We start from the raw sequence: 21,593 nt of genomic DNA, 5'->3' as shown, positions 1-21,593 counted from the left end.
TATTACTTAAATTGTGATTAAAATGTGATGTTTTTTAGTCATCAAGAAGCTGTTAAAAGAGAAAAGAGGGCCATATTTTAATCATCAGCAGAAAGCAGATTTAGCTTTAAACTTTCATTCACAGTAAATGTGCTTCCTTCTCCCTCTTAGCTGAGATGGTTTTCCTGATGATTAGCAGTTCTGTAGCCAGACTGAAAACACAGTGTCTCTTCTGGAGCACATGTCGATAGCTTGTCACTGCCTGAAGGCTGTGGCAATGAATGGAACCAATGAACTGGGAGTGTGGATCAAAATAGAACTCTGGGGATTGGCAAGTAATAGCATGAATCAGCTTAAACAAAGACTGAAAGTGTTTAAAGTCTTGAATTTTAGTTTAGTTGCTGCAGATCCTGAAAAGCTCATTTGTTCATCTATCTCAAGCAGAGCTCACTATCATAACACTGTATGATCAGACGGTTTGAATCTTTCACTTATTGTTCAGCAGCTAACTCAAAACACAGAATGAAGGATCACCAATACAAGTAGTATAAATCCATTTCTTAAATCATATCATAGCAGTATGTACTGTGTTAGCCATATATTGATACAGGAGAAAGTAGGGTGATCTCAATAAAAGGTGTCATTTCACCCTACTTTCTCTTAAATCATATCAGTCATCTTCAAGCAACTTTACAGAGGGTTTTAAAATCCTCCTTCTCACATGCAAAGTGGAAAATGGTTTCACTGCACGTTACCTTACACAGCTTATTAGTTTTAGTACTCCAGGGAATATATTGTGATCTCACAATGCAGACTTCCTTCATACTCTGAGAATAAATAAAATCAGTGAAGAGGCTGGGCACCCAAACTCTAGAGCATTCTGCCTACCAAGATTAAAGAAGCCCCATCAGTCTAGGCATTTAAAGGTTGAAAAGGTATTATTTTAGCATAGCATCTTCTCATCAGAGATATTGCTGCAGTTGTTTTATAATTGTCTCTCAAATTAGTTTTTAACTAAAGGTTTAGATTGTCAAAAACTGAAAAATAATGTCATTTGAGTGTAATACAAAAAGAGCCTTTAGGTTAATAACTTACAGCTTTTTCTGGAGCAGTGGAAGTTGATGAAGCCTTAAAGGTTGATGGAGGCAATTCCTACAGGTGTCCCAACTTTTGCTGATTACTTACAAACTGTCTGTATAAAAGCAGTTTTGTAACATACTGTGTTGCTACACCCTCTGACAATATTGTACTATATATTGTAATCATAATGGTGTGAAAAAGGTAATTAACAAAAAAAGACAGACAGACCATTTTAACTTTAAAACGTGTAGATCTATCCTTTGCAGAAATAGCAAAGAAAGCCAAGGTGTCCTACACCATTAAAAGAAACCTGTAAACTGACAGGAATGGGTCTAGCAGACCCACAGCCACAATAGAATCAGAAGACAAGTTTCAGAGAGGCAACAGCTTGCATGAGGTGCCTCTCACAGGACAATGGTCAAACTAAAGTCTCACCTTTAACTGTAAAGAATCACCAATTTAAGTCTTAATCAACAATAATATACAGTATATGAATTTTATAAAAAGCTTACTATTAAATTAGTCTTATTAATGTTTGAGTAAGCCAGAAGAGATAACATTTTATCAAAAACCTTAAGGCAGGCATGAATCATCACCCCAAAAAGAACAAAGCTTGCATTTATATCATACATACAGAAAATGTATATTTTGTGTATATTGCTTGGTATTTCTCTGTTAATGATTGCCATTTATGTTGCACTTCTTTTTTCATACTATCATCATCATCGTCACTGGAATATTTTCCAGACTAACACAAGTTAGGCAGTTGCCTCCCAAATCGGCTTCCTCCACCCTCTGCAGTCCTTGACATTTGTAATTTCTGAATAGCACACTTATTAGGCAAGCCAAATGGACTGTACTATGAAGCAGACAGAGCATGGCCATCGACCTGACAGAATGTCTGTTACCTGTTAGGTTGAACTGCTTTTGCTGTCGGTTGCACTGTGGAGAAGGGTGAAGAGGAGAGGGTGGTGTGGCACTGGGAGGCAGTGGAGGTGCTGGTGAAGATGGTGTTGAAGAGGTTGTAGATGAGGGATTGCTGCTGGAATCTGGCTGATAAGGTACAGGGATGTGATCCTGGAATGGGAGAAGAAGAAAATACAAGGTATAGCACCAAATATAATTACACAATTATGAAACAAAGAGCATTTATTACTAAATTACTTAAAGTTACAAAACAGTGCTACTTAATGTTTTTCAAGATTTTCTGTCTGCTTCTATGTACAATTATCAACAAGTTTGTTTAGACCACTGAAGTGAAATTTTGTTAGTTATTAAACCAACTGTGCACCGTTTCTTTAATTTTGTTATCCATTAAATATCTACATCCACATAATTCTATTTTTCTATGAAGAAATATTTTGGACAAAACTAAATATGCAAATATATAAAAGAACTGTGAAATGTGACAAATAAATAAATAATAACATGGATTGTGAATATAAATAATTAAATGTGTCATGAAATATATTTTTGTTGCTTATTTCTTTATATAGTCATTTAGTTATTTATCCATTTACTTATTTCAGTGACACCTCACACAGCATGAAATAAGCCCTGAAATGAAAACTGTCACTTTCACTCAACAAAGTTTAGAGGGCAGGTGTTACAGAATACTATACTTTGACATCATAAATTAGGAATCCCAAAGCACATACGTCACAAAAGCCTTACGCAATGCCAACTAGAAGGAGAAATCCCATCCAAAACCCTGTCTAGACACAAAAAGGGTCTTGTAGAATCGTTATAAAATAAGATTTATTCTTCATAAAAAATGCTCTTCAATAACAAATAAAAGCAATAGGATATGCCCAAAACAATAAGGTGCAGTCCAATCCAATCAAAAGTCCCAGTACGAAATCCCAAGAATAGTCCAAATACAGAGCATTGTATCAAAAATGTGGTAAATCACTAAGCACATTAAATTCATAAAAAAGCACAAGAACCTGCCACTCCTAAGAGCATTTGATATGAAACACCAGGAACTATGGATTGGCACTGATTAGCAGGTGGCCCCACCTCTTGGGGTACTCCTCACATAACATATGGAACATAACAAAGGCAGTTTACATACATAGACAAAATTAAAAACAAAAAAGAATGATGCAAATAATCAACATAAATAAAAGAATTAAGAATGAACAAAATAGACATAAAACATGAATTACAATCCCGGTCCGGGGATGATCCCTGGCTGAGTTATGACTTTTGATTGGTGAATCTTCAGTAGCTTTTGATATATTTTTGTGACATTTCTTGTCAATTTGCCAGCTATATTTGAGGCCTGCTAGGTCAGAAGCCTGCAGCTAACAATTATGGTGAGGTAGCTGGCCTGTCTTCAATGTCCTTTTAAGAGTTCTCACACCCAGTTTGTCATGTTTGAGACTCCACATTACAACAGTAGATACATCCCTGTGTTAGCATGCAAACCTTTTGGTGATGTATTTCCTTGCTTTAGAAATATTTCTCTTGCTATTAGGTACCTTGATTTTTATAGCAATTAAACATGATGACAGATTACCTTGACTTTTGGTTTTGACTTTGGCCCATTCCATCTATTTAGTCCTTTCAATTAAAAACCCTTACTGTCTTGGCCCGAGTGAGTACATTTTTAAATTTTTGTTTTTTTCTGAATTTCTTTTATTTTGTTAAAATGACATCTCTTCTGTATTAGTGTTGGTGTTTCCAGTTTTTAAAAATGGTTTCTTTCCCCTTTTTGAGATTTCATTTTGGCAACAATTATAACATTGTTACAATGCAACACTAGTGCTTCAGTCCCTTCAGCTTAGTTCATAAAGGAGGTACAAGGTTGTTTAGAAGGTGTTTTTATTCCCATTTAACTTGTTTCCATTTTGCTGTTAGTGTAGACCATCTGTGCTGATAATCATGGCTGGTGATATCAGGTTCCCCCCATTCTCAATCCAAGGTGAAGCCTTAAAAGTGCCATTTACCACAGGGAAGTCTGTCCAAAGTGCTGCAAAGTGCTGCAACGTGCCACAATATCTGGATGTACTTTTTGAAAATAACGTTATGAATAAAAACACATCACATCTCACAAATGCAGACATTTTTAATCCACACTGAAGTGGTAAAACACATGGAAGGCACAATGCAGTTATTTCAGCTTTAGTATGCTTTCCATTTAAGAATATCCATCCATTTAATGAATCCACTTAATTGAAGTTCAAGGTCACTGGAAGCTGGAGCCATTCTTGGTAGCATCTGGTAAAAAGGGATGCATTGCAATTTGTCTTACCTGATACTTTTTGATTAATTTTTCCATTCCTGAAAATACCCACTTTAGTAAAAATATATATCTCAGACTCCCAACCGACCTCAATAGCAATTTATGCTTTATTTTGCTCATCTATAATACTCTAGCTTATTTTGATCGGGCTTATAAATAGTTATATAAAATAAAAAAAAGAAAAAACAGGCTTGAATTTCATGAGTTTTTGTTGTTATTTCAGCACAGTTGTAACCACCACTGTCTCATGGAGCAGGTTGTCCTGCATTTGAATCCTGAAACCGTTCAGCGTACATTTGTAATCTGTATGTACTCCCCATGTCTGGGGCTGTTTTTTCACACCTCTTCCAATTTTCTTCCACAGCCCCAAAGGTTAGGTAAACTACTGATTTCAAATTGGCAGTGTTTGAGACTAGTGCAGAACTGCTTTTTGTCTTTCCCCTAATGCTGCCAGACTAGGCTCCATACCCCATTGACTCTAAATTGGATAAAGCAGGTTTGAAAGTTATAATTAAGAGAAAGGCTTTTAAAAGTAGATATTATCCTCATCTTATGATGGCATTTGCCTATTGGCACAAAAGAATTTTTCTGTTGATCAATGTTAAAAAAGCCAAATTAAACTCACTGGGATTCAGTGTTGAATAACAATAAATGTGAAAACATCCAAAGGGTGAATAAATACTTTTTATAGGAACTGTATAATATCTTAATTTGTTCGAAATAATTAGGCCAGCTAATTAGGTCAGGTGAATTTCAATTCATGCACGAATATAACAAAAATGGCTACATTATGAAAAATCTTTCCCCTAATTAGAAATGCTGCTTTAATGCATGATCTTAATATAAAGTGTCTCAAATTCATTTAGTGCAAGTCAAGCAGAATTTACTATTCTAATTATTTTTGTTAGGCTGTTCAAATTGTTCATTTACCAACCTATGGCTAATTCAATAAAATAGTAGTAATAGCTGTAGTAATAGTAGCAGCAGGATTGTCGCATTATATGTTGTGGATCGCAGTTCCAGTTTTTTTAATTCAATACAATTACTGTAGATAACATTTCTGAAATGAGCTTTAAGTGCTAGACCCATTGTCCATAACCGTGGACTGGGCCAGTCAGCCTGTATATACTGTATTTATATATTTCTAATAAGCATTTATATATTTCTAATATATATTAGAACAGTATTAGGTACTTAATTTCCATTTGTTGTTTGTTCTGTGTTTTTCTTTCATTTATACAGTATTTGCAAGTCTGTGCAACACTCTTGGCTTTTTGATGGAAGTGTGCTATAGAAAAATAAATTGAGTTGCAAATTAAATGAATTGGTTAGGAAATATTCCTTTCTGGATTTAATAACATTCTATTCTTTATAAACATTGTATTGTCCATTGGTCTAAATAATGTTAAATTGGCAGTTGAGTGCATTTTTAATGTAATTTCCGATTCTTTACTTCTCACATATATGTCAGTCTTCATTCTAGTTTCATTAGGTTTTTTTACAGGTTTTATTTAAAAGGTTTGAGGTCATTAGCCATAATGCAGCAAGCGATTTGTTAGTTATGAACACCTTTATAAATTCCAATCATTGCATCTTCTCTAAAAATGTGCAGTTTAAAAGAGGATTGCCTAAAAGCATGCTCTTGTGAATGCTTTGCTAGAATTGAATTAAAAATACAGTTTTAGACAGTTTCTTTTAAATGGCTTTGCTTTGCCTAACTCTCCTCTATTTAGAGATTCATTAGGTTATCTCAAAAAGCTTGGCTTTGTTGAGCACAGCTGATGCAGTCTTAAAAGGTTTACATTAAGGTTTAATAGAGATACAGGCCATCCAGATACCACAGTTGGCCTCTAGTGAAAACAAAATAAAATTTATGCTGGTAAAGAATTTTCTATTATTTCAAACACTTCTAGACAAATCCCCCCCTTCTCCAAATGACACTCAAGCTAATATATTCTCATATTAGCTTATTGTCTTATCCACTGTTGATGCTCAGTTGCTGAATTAAATGAAATGTCAGTCTGGTGCTTTAAAACTCAAAAATTACTTAAATCTCAAAACACACAAGGGAAACATTCTTCTGCAATATCTTTCAGGTTTCCTGGTCAGGACCTGAAGTGCAGAAGAAAGGAACTGTCAAAAAAAATGGAGATAATAAGAAAAACAAAAGGCTCTGACAATACTGCTCTGTCTAAAAGAAAGTTAAGGGATTTGCTTTGGAAAAGACTGGGAGAAAGTTGTAAACCAGAGGTGTGCTAGGATTTAAAACCAGGAAACAAACCAATCTTTCATCAGTACAAGTTTCGAGAGTTCTGAAAAATAAGCCTTAAACCAGAAAAGCTCTAGAGAATCAATCACAAATTTTGTAACAAGGTTTCTCGAGTCTCAGATACAACAGGGTAAACATTTATATAATCGTGTCAGTGACATCACACATAGAGCAACCCCAGAGAATTGTGTAACTCATTCCCTAGCAACCATCAGTGCCATTACCAAAAACAAAGAGACATCCCCAAAAAAAACAAAACAGTGTTGTGGCATAACAGTAAAAATAAATATCTTTGTTGGGAAGACTTAGATCAGAAAATGACAATCAAAAATTAATTATTTGCATATAAAATCCTATTGAGGATGTATAAATCGTATAAACATTTCAAGGAGGCACTAGAAAAATTCAATAAAGAAACCAATCACATCACTCTGAAGCCTGATCTATAACCAAGAGGAGATCACTGCAATGGACTTGAATTCCATAAAAATATTGTGAAGCGCAAAATTTATAGGAGCAGTCAAAAAATTTTAAAAAAAATTTAAAAAGATACAAAACAAAAATAGGGATATGGAAAATCACAATAGAATTAGTTAGGCTACGTTCACATTACAAGCCTCATTGTTCAATTCTGATTTTTTGCTCAGATTGGATTTGCCTATCTTGACATTTCATATTCTAAACACAAAGGACTTCTGCTGTATCTAACTGTAAGGTGAACAGATCTGTCCTCTGAAATGGCATGCATACGCAAATTGATACGTTTATGCACGAGTCACTGCATCACCAACAACAAAAAACACTATATGACTCATGGTATTAAAACGACAAAACTGATGCACGAGTAGCTAGTGTATCCATTGCATTTTGCTTCAGTATGATGGCAAACAATTCATCAGCTGTACAGTGTTATGCCAAGAAGGCAATAAAAAAGTCAGACGGCTAGCTTTTGCTGTTTTTGCAGCTATTGCTGGCACTGCTGAACCAAGAGAAGTGTAGGTATGAAAAAGGAACCAACAATGGTGGGACCATGAATGTCATCTCAAATGTAGCTCTTCTCCATTGTTGTTTTGTTACACTACCAGTGCTGGCTGAAGATGATAGCGCTCAGACCATGTATATGGGCAAAAAAAAACAAATGAATCTCGATCTGACCACTCTCATTTATGTCAACTGGCCACAATTTAGATATGTATTCAATTTAGGACCACATGTGAAAGTAACTCAGAGCTGATTTATAAAGATAAGATTTCTGATTTACAAACATCACATTTTTGTCACACAAGGCAAAAAATTGTATTTGAGAAATTTCAGCCGGGTATTGTGAACATAGCCTTAAAGACTGTGTGAACATAGCCTTAAAAGACTATCAGGTCTTCAAGCAAGGGCATATTTTTATGTCAGTAACAGCATCCAAAAAATGTGTTAAATGTGTGTAATGTGTGAGAATACTAAATAAGGAATGTTAAACTGGGGGTCTTTTGCAAAGTATTTTTTCAGGGAGGGACCTGCTACATCCATTATTGTCGGGGGCCCAGGAATTCTGCTCTACACAACTTAGTTTAGTGTGAGTCTTTATAAAGGTTCAATATAATAATTCATCAAGAGAATGAATCAAAGACAGAAACTTGCAACTTCAGAGCCTTACAGAACAAATTTTCCGTTTGACAGGCACACATTAGATTTTTCATGTGCCTATGTATACCAATGCATTGCTCGCCTAACAAGTAATAAAATAAAGTCTTTATTTACTAGTGAAACAGACAAGTAATTGTACAAATCCAAGTAATCAGTCTGCAGATCAGATGTTATTCATGCTTATTCCCTCTCTTTGCTTGTACAGTGTTAAAGATGTGGACTCGGTGTACTGCTTCGACATCTCCTGGGCCCAGCTTTGCAGTCTTTCTGAAATGTGATCTGAACTCTGCCTTGAAAAGATTTCATCCTGCGTTGTGATGCCTACACTGTTCTTCTCTGCTTGTGAGGATCACTCAGTCTTTGATTTGAAATTCAAGTTGATAGCCAGTAAGAATGATCAAATTGTCAAATGCAATATGTCAAAATTGCTCAACAATTTTGTTACAGGGAAAAACATTGATGTACAGTACCAAAAGGCTCTTAGCCGTTGGCTTGAATCTCTGTCTTGAGGAAATATGAGTTTGCCAGTGGAAAATTTTATGTGAATGCACTTCAGAGTGGGACAATTTGGGAAACACAATGCTACATCAATTATTTTACTGCAACTGGACAATATCACTCCAAAAATGAAGCACAGAAACCAATAAGGGGTTAAAGTAAGGTAATTTTAGACAAAATGCCAAAGCTGAAAACACTAACAAAGTATGAAGGGAAAATAATCATGCAAAGATCTGCCTGCTTGAAAGATTTTTACTTGCTAAAGCGTGTAAAGTTTTCTGCACAATGTCCATAAGTTGGACAAAGTGCTTTGCATGTCACCATCTTAAATACTGGCCATACAATTACATTCTAGGGAACTGACACCAGGATGTACTTATTTACACAGTGAATTGTGGGAATCCAGAAAAAAAACTATTGAAACATGAAGTTTAAGCAGAAACCTTGACCACCTTTAAGAAGTGTTTGGATGAAATATTGGGACAGCTTAGCTATTAGCTAAACAAACAAGCTTGATGGACTGAATGGTCTACCCTCCTTGTCAGATGTCTTGTGATGTAAAGTGTCAAAGTTCTTTTTTGACACTTCCATCCATCACATGGTAGCAATGCAGAACATTAGTATGAACGATAATATTTAATTAATCTCAGAAATAAGATTTGCGAAATGTAAATGCTACATAAACTATTTTACTTCCTTTTTTGAGTGAAAGCTTCTACTTTTGGTCATACAACCCACAGTAGGGTAAACAATGGTAACTAGAAGTATCAAAGGCCAACTCACTTATGTCTTTGAAAGTATGTAAAGTAAAGAAGGTAAAGGCACCAAACAAAATATTACGTTGATATTTTGTGTTTTTCCCTAATGGACTTTGGCATATTTTGAATTATTTACATAGGCGTCACCATTGTGTTGATGGTAACAATGCCTGTTGTGGCCATCTAAGTATGATGTCATCCCGCTACCATTATAAAAGAAGGCAGCAGAGAGGCTTAGAAATTAGCGAAAACCTATAGGATCTATCTATCTATCTATCTATCTATCTATCTATCTATCTATCTATCTATCTATCTATCTATCTATCGTTTTGAGGAGGTAAGCATGTATGAAATTCATCATATGTACACGAAAATAAGTTTGACTAAAGATGATGTGGTCTTCAAGGTCCTGTTAGTAGTGTGGAGAGCTTTAGGAGGGAGCTAATATATATGAACTTGTTTCCTCTCTATGTTTTCATTGAAAAATGGCATTTTTAAATAAAAACGATCTCTGTCTTCAGTCACATTTTCATATTGTTTACAGAAGTACCTCCATCCACAATATAACAACCTTAAAAGCATATGACATAGATGTTTACGTACACTGTGCATGCATGCATTGGTGAAAAAAATCCTTCAAGGGAAAGTAACACTGCAGCCATGGGATTTATCACAAAACTGTAGAAATCAAAAAATTATTCAACCTCTGCGCATGTATGTAACATTCAAATTATTCATAACACAATTTAGATGCATAAGAAACACAACAGGTGGCATGCAAACCAAGTCCTCTATGTCTGCTATGTTGGAAAATGGTTTTCTTCCGTGAATGGTAAGCGATGAGAATGAGAGAATTCTGCTTCTGAGCAAGCAGAATCCAATCAGGAATGGGCTACATAATAAACACAAACAAATTCAAGCATGATCAGAGTCTGCATTATCAAAACTGTACGTTTTCATTCGTCCATACTGAAACGCAGAGCCAATGTTTTCAGAAGTATACAGCTCTAGAGGGCGTTTTCAAAATTAAAGTTTTTAGGAGTTAAAAAAACATGGGATAGTGTAGATGAAAGGTTCAAACGGATACTAATATCAATGATCTTAAACAAAAACGTAGCAGTGTACATGTAGTCTAAAGTTAAGTATGTAATTACCTTTAATAGACATCTTCATATATTTCATCCTCTTTGTGAAATATGTTTGGAGTAAAGAGGAGGTAGGATGGTAGCAAATTCTGGGATGCTTAGCCACAGTATGGTCTTAACCAGTCCGTTATTGAACTGAGTCTGCTTGGGTTGGCCCATGCAAGGCTAATAAAAGTGTATCGTGTCTCTTGAGATCTCTGAGGACACTCCACATGTCTCTGATCTCCTGTATACAGGCTATAAATTTTGAGCATGTTATTTTATTCCTAATTTTAGGTAAAATTACTAGATGAGTTGCAAAGTATTTCATGACCTTTCTCAGACTAAAACATGCCAGTCCACAAGACTGGAATTCTATTTCAGGGGGCCAGGAAACATTTGTGTGCTTATACCTTTAATGGTGCGTGAAGTTGCAAAGGATTTCACTCAACAGTTTGTAAATAAAGTGGTTTTGTTTAATATGAACAATTTCAATACCCAGAATGGGTATTTTTGTAAACACTAGTCATTTAGGGTTAAGATTATCTAGGCGCTTGATGCCCACATCAGAATAAGGTGTGCTGTATTTCTGAACTTCCTATGTGTCAAATCAGTAGAGTTTTCTGATGAAAGCATTAGAGTGGTAGCTGACGAACATGGCAGCCTAAAAGGGACTATAACGTATTCTGGCTAATGTACCCTTATTACAGATAATTTGGATCACAAAGTGCAAAAGAAGATAATGAAATTCCTGCCTTGTTTAATACACTAAAAGACTGGCAGGTTAACAGGCAAGTCATAACCACACTCTGCTGATCTGCATGTCTGTAAAGCACAGTATAATTGAGAGCTGTAGGCACAAATGAGTACAGCCATTATTTAAGTGGGTTACTTACAAGAAAACCATTTGACAAATCATTGTAGAGGTAACACAAAATGTCAAAATGCTTTAAAAGTGCAAATAGACATCCTGGGTAGTGGTGCCATAAAACCACCAGTTGTGGTAGGATTCTTTGTCATTTCTATACAACTAATGAACAATGACAGCAATCAACTTTGATATAGTCGTCTCAAGTTTACAGTTAAATTCAAAAACTCAGAGAGTAGCTAATGGATTTGTTTTGTTGTCCTCTAATCTAAAAGTCCATTGGTATAAAATCTGGGCTAATGGATAGTAAAGGGGCTTTAGGAGAGAGTGAAAATGCAGACTACAGACAAAAATGAATGTTTGATGATTTTTGCTGACAAGCTTTGTAATGACTTCCCAGTACATAATCATTGTAGGACACAATGCGTGTTTCAAATATTCTATAAGCCTACAGCAAGTCTCCTGTCTTCTGTACCTCAAATATATACATTCATTAGAACAATTTAGACTTAAACCCAGCACTGTGGAGTTGGAAGCAATTATTGGGTTACTTGAGTCAGAGCCAGAGTTAAGTAAAGTAAGTTTTAATTTTTGAAGTTTTGTTTTATGTTTAATGCTGCTCAATGTTTGTAACTTCTTCAGTAATTTACATAAAAAAGCCACAACAGCATCGCTAGAGCCTTTAAACCCAAACTTTACCAGGTTAGGGTGCTAAAAGGTAGCCTGATGATTCACATTGGCAGTGATGAAATATCTGACAAGTCTTCACCTTTGGACAGAATATTATTTAATTTGGTTGTTTATATATAGTAGCACCATGTAGCATCCTAAAAACTTTAAGGATATTTTAAACCCCAGAATTCTTTACCATATTCATGGTTTTCAACAGGTTGCATTCTACACTTTAGGCAAAGAGTAGAGCAAATAGCATGTCAAAGTAAGAAAAAAATCTAAAACTAATAGTGAGTGGTGTGTATGCATTCTGTCCTGGCATCATGTTCAAAGTTGTTTATCTTTCCAAACTGTATACATAAACCTTCATCTTTAAATTTATTAACTTGTTGGCCTTTTATGTGTTTGCTGAACTTACTGTATATTAGCAAGGAGTGCCATACCCATTTAAATAGCCTGCCAGGGTAAACAGAATAAGATTATTTTTGCCAAAATGGAAGTAGAAATATACACATTATGTTCAATATGCATAAAGTAAATTACAAGACTCACAAAAATCCAAATAAATATTTATGTATGACAGTTTGTGAAGCACTGCAAGTGCAATCTTAATAGTAGAAATAACATAGAAACTTGAAAGTAAGATTCAGCAGGACCACATATTCCTTTTAATTTTTTCCTGAATTATTAATATTCATAATACCTGTTGTTTTTTAAGTTTTTGACCTTTATATAAGTCTCCTCTCCCAACATTTCATTGCCTTTCCTTTAGAAGTTTATGATGTGACGTTTTTTGTACAGTTGCTACAGACTGAACAATTCCTTGTCCTTTGGGTCCTTTTTGACCCATATACACACTAGTGGAATTTAGTCTTCTTTTACGACACTTTCTTTGTTTACTGCCCATAATAAAACATGTTATATGTCATCTTTTCTAAAACTTATGATTAAGTTAGGATGGACAATCAATAAAAAAGGTTTGGAATAAAAAATATCTGACATCCAGAGCAAATAAAAAGGCGTGTCAGATTTGTCTTAAAACACACCTCTAAGGCACAGCATTGAGTCAGCATTTGAAGACATTGTAAGGATGAAAGGGTTGTGCTAGACTGACATCAAATATGATGGCACAGTAAAAGTATTACGAAAACATGCAAAACTTAATTAGTTAAAAATCATGTTTCAGATGTGCTTTATTTTACTATTTATGAATATATTTTTTGGCCGGGACTTTTTTCAACATATTGGCTAATGATGCCAAAGGGTCCTCACAAACCTGACTTAAGCTAGGATGCATTATCAATTATTTAATACTCCTTCCCAATAACAATATGTTACCAACAGCACATTGCACATATTATATTTGCTGGGACCTGTCTGGCATTTGTAGAATTTTGAACCATACCTGAATCATATTTACCAAAATAACAAGTCCTGAAATTCACATGCAGGTCTATGGGATAGACAAGAATAGAATATCCAGTTGTCTAGTTGGCAATGTCATCCTGGTGATCCTTCCTTAATTTTTTTTTTTTAAGGACAAAACATAATCCAATTTAAAAAAAATAGCAAATACAATAATAGGTCCCAAAGACAATCCATGAAACTTTAAACACAAACATGACTATAGTCATGTTGACATAATGGGACAGCGCAACACAAAACTACTATAAGGAAGAAATCTTCCATATAACTGACCTTAATTAAGAACAAATTTCACAGATGAGAGGAGATCATTCAGTCCATGAAGCAGGTTTGTTTCACTAATAGCTAAGCTGTCCCAGTATCTCATCCAGATATTTAAAGGTCGTCAAGTTTTCTTCTTCTACTCCATATCTATCTATCTATCTATCTATCTATCTATCTATCTATCTATCTATCTATCTATCTATCTATCTATCTATCTATCTATAAAAAAGTACTTCCTGACTTCAGTCCTAAATGCAACTCCCCTTAATTTCCACTGGTGTCCTCTACTATGTGATTCACAATTTAGTTGAAAGAATTCGGCTGGATCTACTTTATCAATGCCTTTAATGATTTTGAATATCTGGATTAGGTCCCCACACAGTCTCCTCTGCTCGAGACTAAACAGGTTTAATTCCCTGAGTCTATTAGAGGAGGACAGGACATGTCCTTAAGTCCTGTTTGGTTGCATTTGGTTGCTCTCCTCTACACAGCTTCAAGTGCTACTATGTCTGTTTTGTACTATGGTGACCAGAATTGTACACTCCAAATGCGGTCTCAGTTGTGTATTATATAGATTCAGCATTATGCTCCTTGAGTTATATTAAACACTTTTTACAATATAACCTATATATATAACTTACTTTTCTACGTTAAACTGCATACATGGTGATTTTGTGGTAATGTTAGAATAACAAGTGGGAAATACCATAGCTTGACCGTATTTTCCGAACGTTTTATACAAATTGTTCAGTAATTAAAGTGAAAAGGACAAAGTTCCAAAGATTATAATGAACACTATAACATTGGGAGAAATTAATGTGATGACAGCACAAAAAAGGAACAAAAACCTGAAGCATAACCTAACTGCCCTATTTTCACCACTAACTATAACACAAAGATGTTTCTTTTGCTTGGTATTATCCACCAAGGTATACTGCATATCAGCAGCATTGCCATATTTAACACAGAGGTAACTGAAACTGACCCCTGTTTTGATCCACGGAGCTGAGGAACCTGATCAATGAGAACATACAGTGCTGTAATACACCACTAAAACCAAAAGAAAGAAAAGAATCATGTAATAGTAGAGCCGCGGCTGAGAACCCTTCATGGTCATGTGACACATAACATGGAGAAAACAAAACTAAAAACCATAAAATGCAACATAACGTTACTTAGACACTGCTATTCCACTGGCTTCTGATATGCTGCTTGTTATTTTATTGTAAATAATTGACTGAATAAAGCTAAAAAGAACAATATAGCAGTAATAACAAACCATCCTTTGGCCAGTGCAGGAAATTTGTCCAGTTACATTCATGCATGTCTTGCAAACGGGCAGATATTTTTGAACATGAGAAAAAAATGAATTGCTATCCTTCATCATGTAAGTTCATTACTTCCAACTTACCTTTACTATACTATTTTTACGCATTTCACACTCTGGAAATTCATTATGTGTAATTTTCACATAAACTTACAACAAGAACAGAACATGAAACCAACTAATATTGGCAGACACCTTTTACCTTGTTAATTTTGTTGGTTTTGGGGAGAGTTTGGCTGACGTGCAAGTCCGAATACCTGGGCGGTCTCCTGAGGGGGTTATTTATATCACATGGCACAGATTCAGTTCGAACAAGACGTGCTGTGGAAAAGAGCAGACATATATGGTCATCATCTTCTGGCATTAGCATTAGTGTTAAGCTGAAAAGGACATTTTGTGGATATGACCAATATTGCTTTTTAAGCTTTAACACTTACTCAGATATGTGAGGATAAAAAGAGTCACAGATTGCACTACAGTTTGTTTTTTTACAAATGCACAGTGATAAATAAACAGCAACAATAAAACGTATGGTCAGTATTAAAATGACAATCAACAAATCTTGTACCATCTGTCAATGTCCAAAAAGAACCAAAACACAAACAAAGAGATTGAAAAAGAAGACATGTTGCATGTCTGTAGTAGTTTTACAATTTTGGCTTCTACTGTTCAGTATACGCAAAATATTTTACCTTTGTCCAACCTGACAAACCTGTATGAGGACATGTACATGGAAAACATTTAATCAGTCATGGTAGATTTGTTAACTAGCCTTAAAAACCAGCATGTGCACATGCACAGATTATATTTATAAAGAATTTAAAAATATATTTTAAAAAGACTGCAGAGTTATCACACTTCTTAGCCTCCTAAATAAGACATATGTAAGGGTGCTGCAGAGAGGGAAGACTCTTTATCTAATGGTATAAAAGCAAAAGACGCAAGAGGAACGATGTGAATTCCATGCTGGCTGTGGGACAATAGGCCAGCTCTTCTCCCTGGCACAGCTGCCTGAAGGTACATGGGAGTGTGATAACCTAGCCTACATGTCTTTTGTAGATTTAGAAAACCCTATGAGCGTGTCCCTCAGCATGTTTTGTGAGAGGTGCTTAAGGAATATGGAGGTTAACAGGACTGCTCCTACATTCCATATTTGAATGCAGTGAGAGCTGTGTCCAAATACTTGGTATTTAGTTGAATTAGTTCACTGTGGTTGTTAGGTTCTGTCAAGGCTGTGACCTGTTTGAGGTTTTCATGGACAGGATATCACAATGCAGCTGAGGGTGTGAGGGTGTCCAGTTGAGGAGACTAGGGTTAGCATTGTTGCTTTATGCAGAAGATGTTGTCCTCCTTGCCTCATCTGACTGTGCTGTTGAGTGTGAAGCAGCTGGGATGAGGATCTGCATCTGCATCTCCAAGTCTAAGGCTATGGTTATCTCTTGGAAAAGAATAAGATTGCTCTCTTCAGGTGATGGGAGAACAACTGCTCTTGGTGGAGAATTTTATGTATCTTGGGATGTTATTCAGAGTGATGGAAGAAGGGAACATGAAATCAACAAGCAGATTGGAATAGCAGCAGATGTTTTGTGGGCACTTGACTCCAATTCTGAGGCTGGGTGCCTGAGTGTTGGGAATAACATTTTAGTAATTGTAATCAAAGATGTTAAAATGCATTTTACTTACAATTCTTTCTTTTATTCTAAGTTGATTGTTAAATGCATTTTTTCTGGAATTTAAATGCAGCAAAGAACTATGACTTTTATTATTTTTATTACTACTTGAACTTATGATCTCTGCAACAGTTTCTTTAAACCACAGAATGAGGTAGTGTTAGTAGCTAACAAAACACAGGCTAGCAAAAATGAAACTTACTACTGTAAAGAGGTTAGTCTAGCAGTCATAACCTTAAATGGTAAACTGGTCATTTTCTGGACTTTCCACATACATAAAAGTGAACTCTTAAATCATTGGATACCTTTGTGCAAGCACACATTGTGAACATGTACTGATATGGTCTATCGAAATGAATTGCACAGAAGGGGCTAGGGGTGTTCACCTTGGCCCTGACAAGTTTTAAAAAAGTCAGCCACTTAAAGTGAAAGTATTAATAAGAAGAGAACCAGGAAGAAGACAAACAAGGAGGTATGCAGCCACCAAGAAGACCCGTGCTCTGAGAGGCAGAAATGTAACCTTAAAAGACTCAGATCCACAACATCGGCCAGCATCGTCTGTGACAACTCTTGAAATATCCACTTTTATGGCAGCATCCATTTACCTTTTACTTGTTTCTGCTTTTAGCAAGTTAAGAATGTTAAATCTATGATGGGTAAATAAAGTGTATTACCTGCTACCCTTGCTAGCATCTAATATTTCCTCTATCCTGCTGCCTGAGGTAGAAATGAATTAAGAAGGGACATCCTCTATTAGGGAATGTGAAGCACAGTAGTAGCCAGTTCTGAGTGCAGAATGGATCAGTCGTCCCACGTGCATTGTGGATGAATGCCATGTCAGGCAAGCGCAAGGATATGAGAGTAAGAGTTGAGGTGGAAGACATACCGTTGGGTGTACATAACAAAGTTAGGATATGGTAACCCCAAAACTTTTCCATGATAAAACAATATCCTATATTGGCTCACCTCTAAAGATGGCCACCGCGAGTCAGCAGAGAAGATAACAGAACCAGCAGCTCTTAAATGCCAAGCCAAACACTGATTCCTTGTATCTCCATGGTGTCAAGTCTTTCCTGAGTCTTTCTCATTCTTTTTTAATTAACTGAGAGCAGTAAGGCAACAGGTAGTAATCAAGGCGCAACATTTGGCACCTATTCATCTGTCCATAATTAGAAGCAGAAGTAACTTCATCTAAAAATTACGAAACTGTGGAAAGGTGTGCACAAAGCATAGGAGAGACAATTAAAGTGCAACAAGATTACAGGCATTAAATATTAAACAATTCACATTAAGTCTATAGCACGTTAATGAGTTATTCATAATGCACACAGCTGGAATTCTTTCAAACTCAGTGCCCATTAACAGTTGAAACTTCAGATACAAGTCATCCTCCTGCAGCTGGCAGAGCATTCAAGAGATGAAGTAAACCCGGCTTTATGTTGCCTTATCTGCACAGTTTACTCTGCATTTGTTAGAACATAAATGTAAATTCCTACCTCCACGATGAATAATAAGTAAATGACAAGGTGGAGCTTCTTTGGTGCATTTGTTGTGGCACTTCAACCTGAAAAAGTGTAATTAAATGTAATTAGAACTTATGCAGAGCAAGAAATTACTGCTATTATTTTTCTTGAGATTAAACAGCTTTCTCCCTCCCAAAGGATCCTCAAAGCAAGTAGTGTCTGCAGCTGTTTAAAACAGGGAGAAACAGCTGAGAAAATCCTACTGCATACAACAACAATTTGTTTCATTCAGGCATGCTCTAGGTCCGGGGAGAACGATGAGGCTTAACTGAGATTGTGTGACCCACCCTCAGGCTTTACATCGCTGACTCAGCTTAACAGGTCAGCAAAGTGGAGGAGTGCAGTCGCCTTCATGTCAAGGAGGAACAAAGGTACATATCTCAGCAGGTCTCTCACTCAATCAACCACTTAAGCAGAGCCGCTTAATAAATCCCTTCAAGACCAAAGCTGAATTTCACCAATTTGCACTTGTCTAACATTTGTCCCTATAACTGCTTTTGGAAGGTTCAGAAGCAAATGCCATGACAGACTCTCAGCTCTAAAATGATACCCACTGGAATCCTAAGGAATGATTTTTTTTTTCATCCGCACACAGGAAACAATTTACAGCTTTTACAAAAAGTATTCAAAGTCTAGAATGTAAAAATGTGTCAGAATAAAGGACGCCGATAAACAATACCTTCCAAGGAAAGACTTTCTTTTTAAAAATCTGCATCTAAATAGGCTATGTTTAATAGCAACTGAGCCTTCCTTATTTCATGACAAATGGTTATAGAGCAGCATATAAGATTGCACTTCCAGCTGTGATGAAATTGAGGCTGTAAGCAAAGTTTTTGTCCAAATGTAACGTCACTCGGTTACACTAGATAAATAAATTCATCTCTCTGTGCTCAAACCTGTTTAATTCAGTCTCACAGCCGAGGGGCATTGGAGAGCACACTCCTAAACAGGCCCACCTTCACTCACAAGGGAGTTACACTCACTGATCAAGATAGAGATAGATAGATAGATAGATAGATAGATAGATAGATAGATAGATAGATAGATAGATAGATAGATAGATAGATAGATAGATAGATAGATAGATAGATAGATAGATAGATACTGTATTAATCCCAAGGGGAAATTCACATACTCCAGCAGCAGCATACTGATAAAGAACAATATTAAATTAAAGAGTGATAACAATGCCGATAACAATGCAGGTATACAGACAGACAATAACTTTGTATAATTTTAACATTTACCCCCCAGGGTGGAATTGAAGAGTCGCATAGTTTGGGGGAGGAACGATCTCCTCAATCTGTCAGTGGAGCAGGACATTGACAGCAGTCTGTCACTGAAGCTGCTCCTCTGTCTGGAGATGATCCTGTTTAGTGGATGCAGTGGATTCTCCATAATTGATAGAAGCCTGCTCAGTGCCCGTCGCTCTGCCACGGATGTCAAACTGTCCAGCTCCATGCCTACAATAGAGCCTGCCTTCCTCACCAGTTTGTCCAGGTGTGAGGCGTCCTTCTTCTTAATGCTGCCTCCCCAGCACACCACTGCGTAAAAGAGGGCGCTCGCCACAACCGTCTGATAGAACATCTGCAGCATCTTATTGCAGATGTTGAAGGACGCCAGTCTTCTAAGGAAGTATAGTCGGCTCTGTCCTTTCTTACACAAAGCATCAGTATTGGCAGTCCAGTCCAATTTATCATCCAGCTGCACTCCCAGGTATTTTTAGGTTTGCACCCTCTGCAAATGATTAGGAACACCCTTACATTTGCTTATCCATGCTATTATCTAATCAGCCTATCATGTAACAGCAATACAATGTATAAAATTAGGTGGTTCAGTTAACATTCACATCAAACACCAGAGTAGGGAACAAAATGTGATCTTGATGATTTCCACTGTGGTAGGATTGTTGGTGCCAGACAGGCTTGTCTGAGTATTTCTGTAACTGCTGATCTCCTGGGATTTTCACACAGAGTTTATTCAGAATGGTGCGAAAAAAAAAATCCAGTGATCAGCAGTTCTGCGGATAGAAATGCCTTGTAGTTGAGAGGGGTTGGAGGAGAATAGCTGACAGAAAGGCTATGGATAACCCCTCTGTACAACTGTGGTGAGCAGAAAAGCATTTCAAAATGCACAACATGTCGAACCTTGAGACGGATGGGCTATAGCAGCAGAAGACCAAATCCATTTTCACTCCTGTCAGCCAAGAACAGAAAGCTGAGGCTGAAGTAGGCACAGGCTCACTAAAACTGGACAAATGAAGACTGGAAAAATGTACTCTGGTCTAATGAATCTTGATTTCTATTGAGGCACACAATGTTAGGGTCAGAATTTGGCCCTAACAGCATGAATCCATGGACCCAACCTGCCTTGTGTGAAGGGCGGTGGTTCTGGTGTAATGCTATTGGGAATGCTTCATGAACATGGCAATGTGTTCAGTGTTCCCAGTCACTGGATCTGAATTTAATAAAACACCTTTGGGATGTCTGTAATGCACTGGCTAGCTGGGATAGGCTCCAGCTCAACCCACAACCCTGGTCTGGTTTAAGCAGGTTAGAAAACAATGTGACAATGCAATCAAAATGGACCAGAATCTTAAAAGAAAGTTTCCAACATGTTGTGGAATCCATTCCATGCCATAACAAATTGAAGTTGCTTTCAGAACAAAAGGAAGACCTACCCAGTATAAGTATGATTATCCTAAGAATTTAACATCATCAATCTATTCATAAATGAACAGAGAACCCTCATATTATTTTCTTGAAGTGTCACAGGTAATAAAACACCAGACTGAAATAAGGCCAAAAACAACAAGGAAAGCCAAATCGTATGTCAAAGTTAAAGAATAAACAGACATAATGTTATGACACAGGCAAAGGTCAAGGCTAAAAATTGTAAATGTTTCCTTTTTAAATTAATTTCAGCTACAAAACTGTGATATTTAGTTTCTGCTTAAGGTAACACAGCTGCATCAACATCACAAATGCCACACACTTTTACTTTTATTACATGCAAGCCTTGCCAACATACATAACCATGTCTCCATATGTACTGCAGAAATAATACTTTTTAACTATAATAACGATATTGGTGGTATCTTCAGATATGAGTGCAATGGGAGGTAGTGGACTTGACACTATGATCTGCCAGACAGTGTTCAGAAGCTATTAGGAAGGCTAAGAGAATGTTAGGTTATATAGCGCCCTAATGTGTAGAGTACAAGTCAAAAAGGTTAAAGTTAGGACTCGACC

The 21,593-nt window shown here is 36.4% G+C and overlaps 1 protein-coding gene across 3 annotated transcripts in view; it reads right to left on the bottom strand.

Moving 5' to 3' along the window:
- ksr2 (kinase suppressor of ras 2) overlaps window positions 1–21,593 on the bottom strand; it is a 272,560-nt gene that overhangs the window by 73,506 nt on the left and 177,461 nt on the right. For all 3 annotated transcript variants that reach the window (XM_028824801.2, XM_051921346.1, XM_028824800.2), the window contains exons 8-10: window positions 18,316–18,383; window positions 15,352–15,470; window positions 1,968–2,136 (exon numbers count right to left, since the gene is read on the bottom strand). In XM_028824801.2, the coding sequence (XP_028680634.1) occupies window positions 1,968–2,136; window positions 15,352–15,470; window positions 18,316–18,383 (356 nt within the window). The remainder of the gene's footprint in view (window positions 1–1,967; window positions 2,137–15,351; window positions 15,471–18,315; window positions 18,384–21,593) is intronic.

Source organism: Erpetoichthys calabaricus, chromosome 18 (genome assembly GCF_900747795.2).
Source record: "Erpetoichthys calabaricus chromosome 18, fErpCal1.3, whole genome shotgun sequence".
Classification (NCBI taxonomy): Eukaryota; Metazoa; Chordata; class Cladistia; order Polypteriformes; family Polypteridae; genus Erpetoichthys; species Erpetoichthys calabaricus.
Note: the sequence above shows the minus strand (reverse complement) of the source record. Positions and strands in the feature narration are given on the sequence as shown.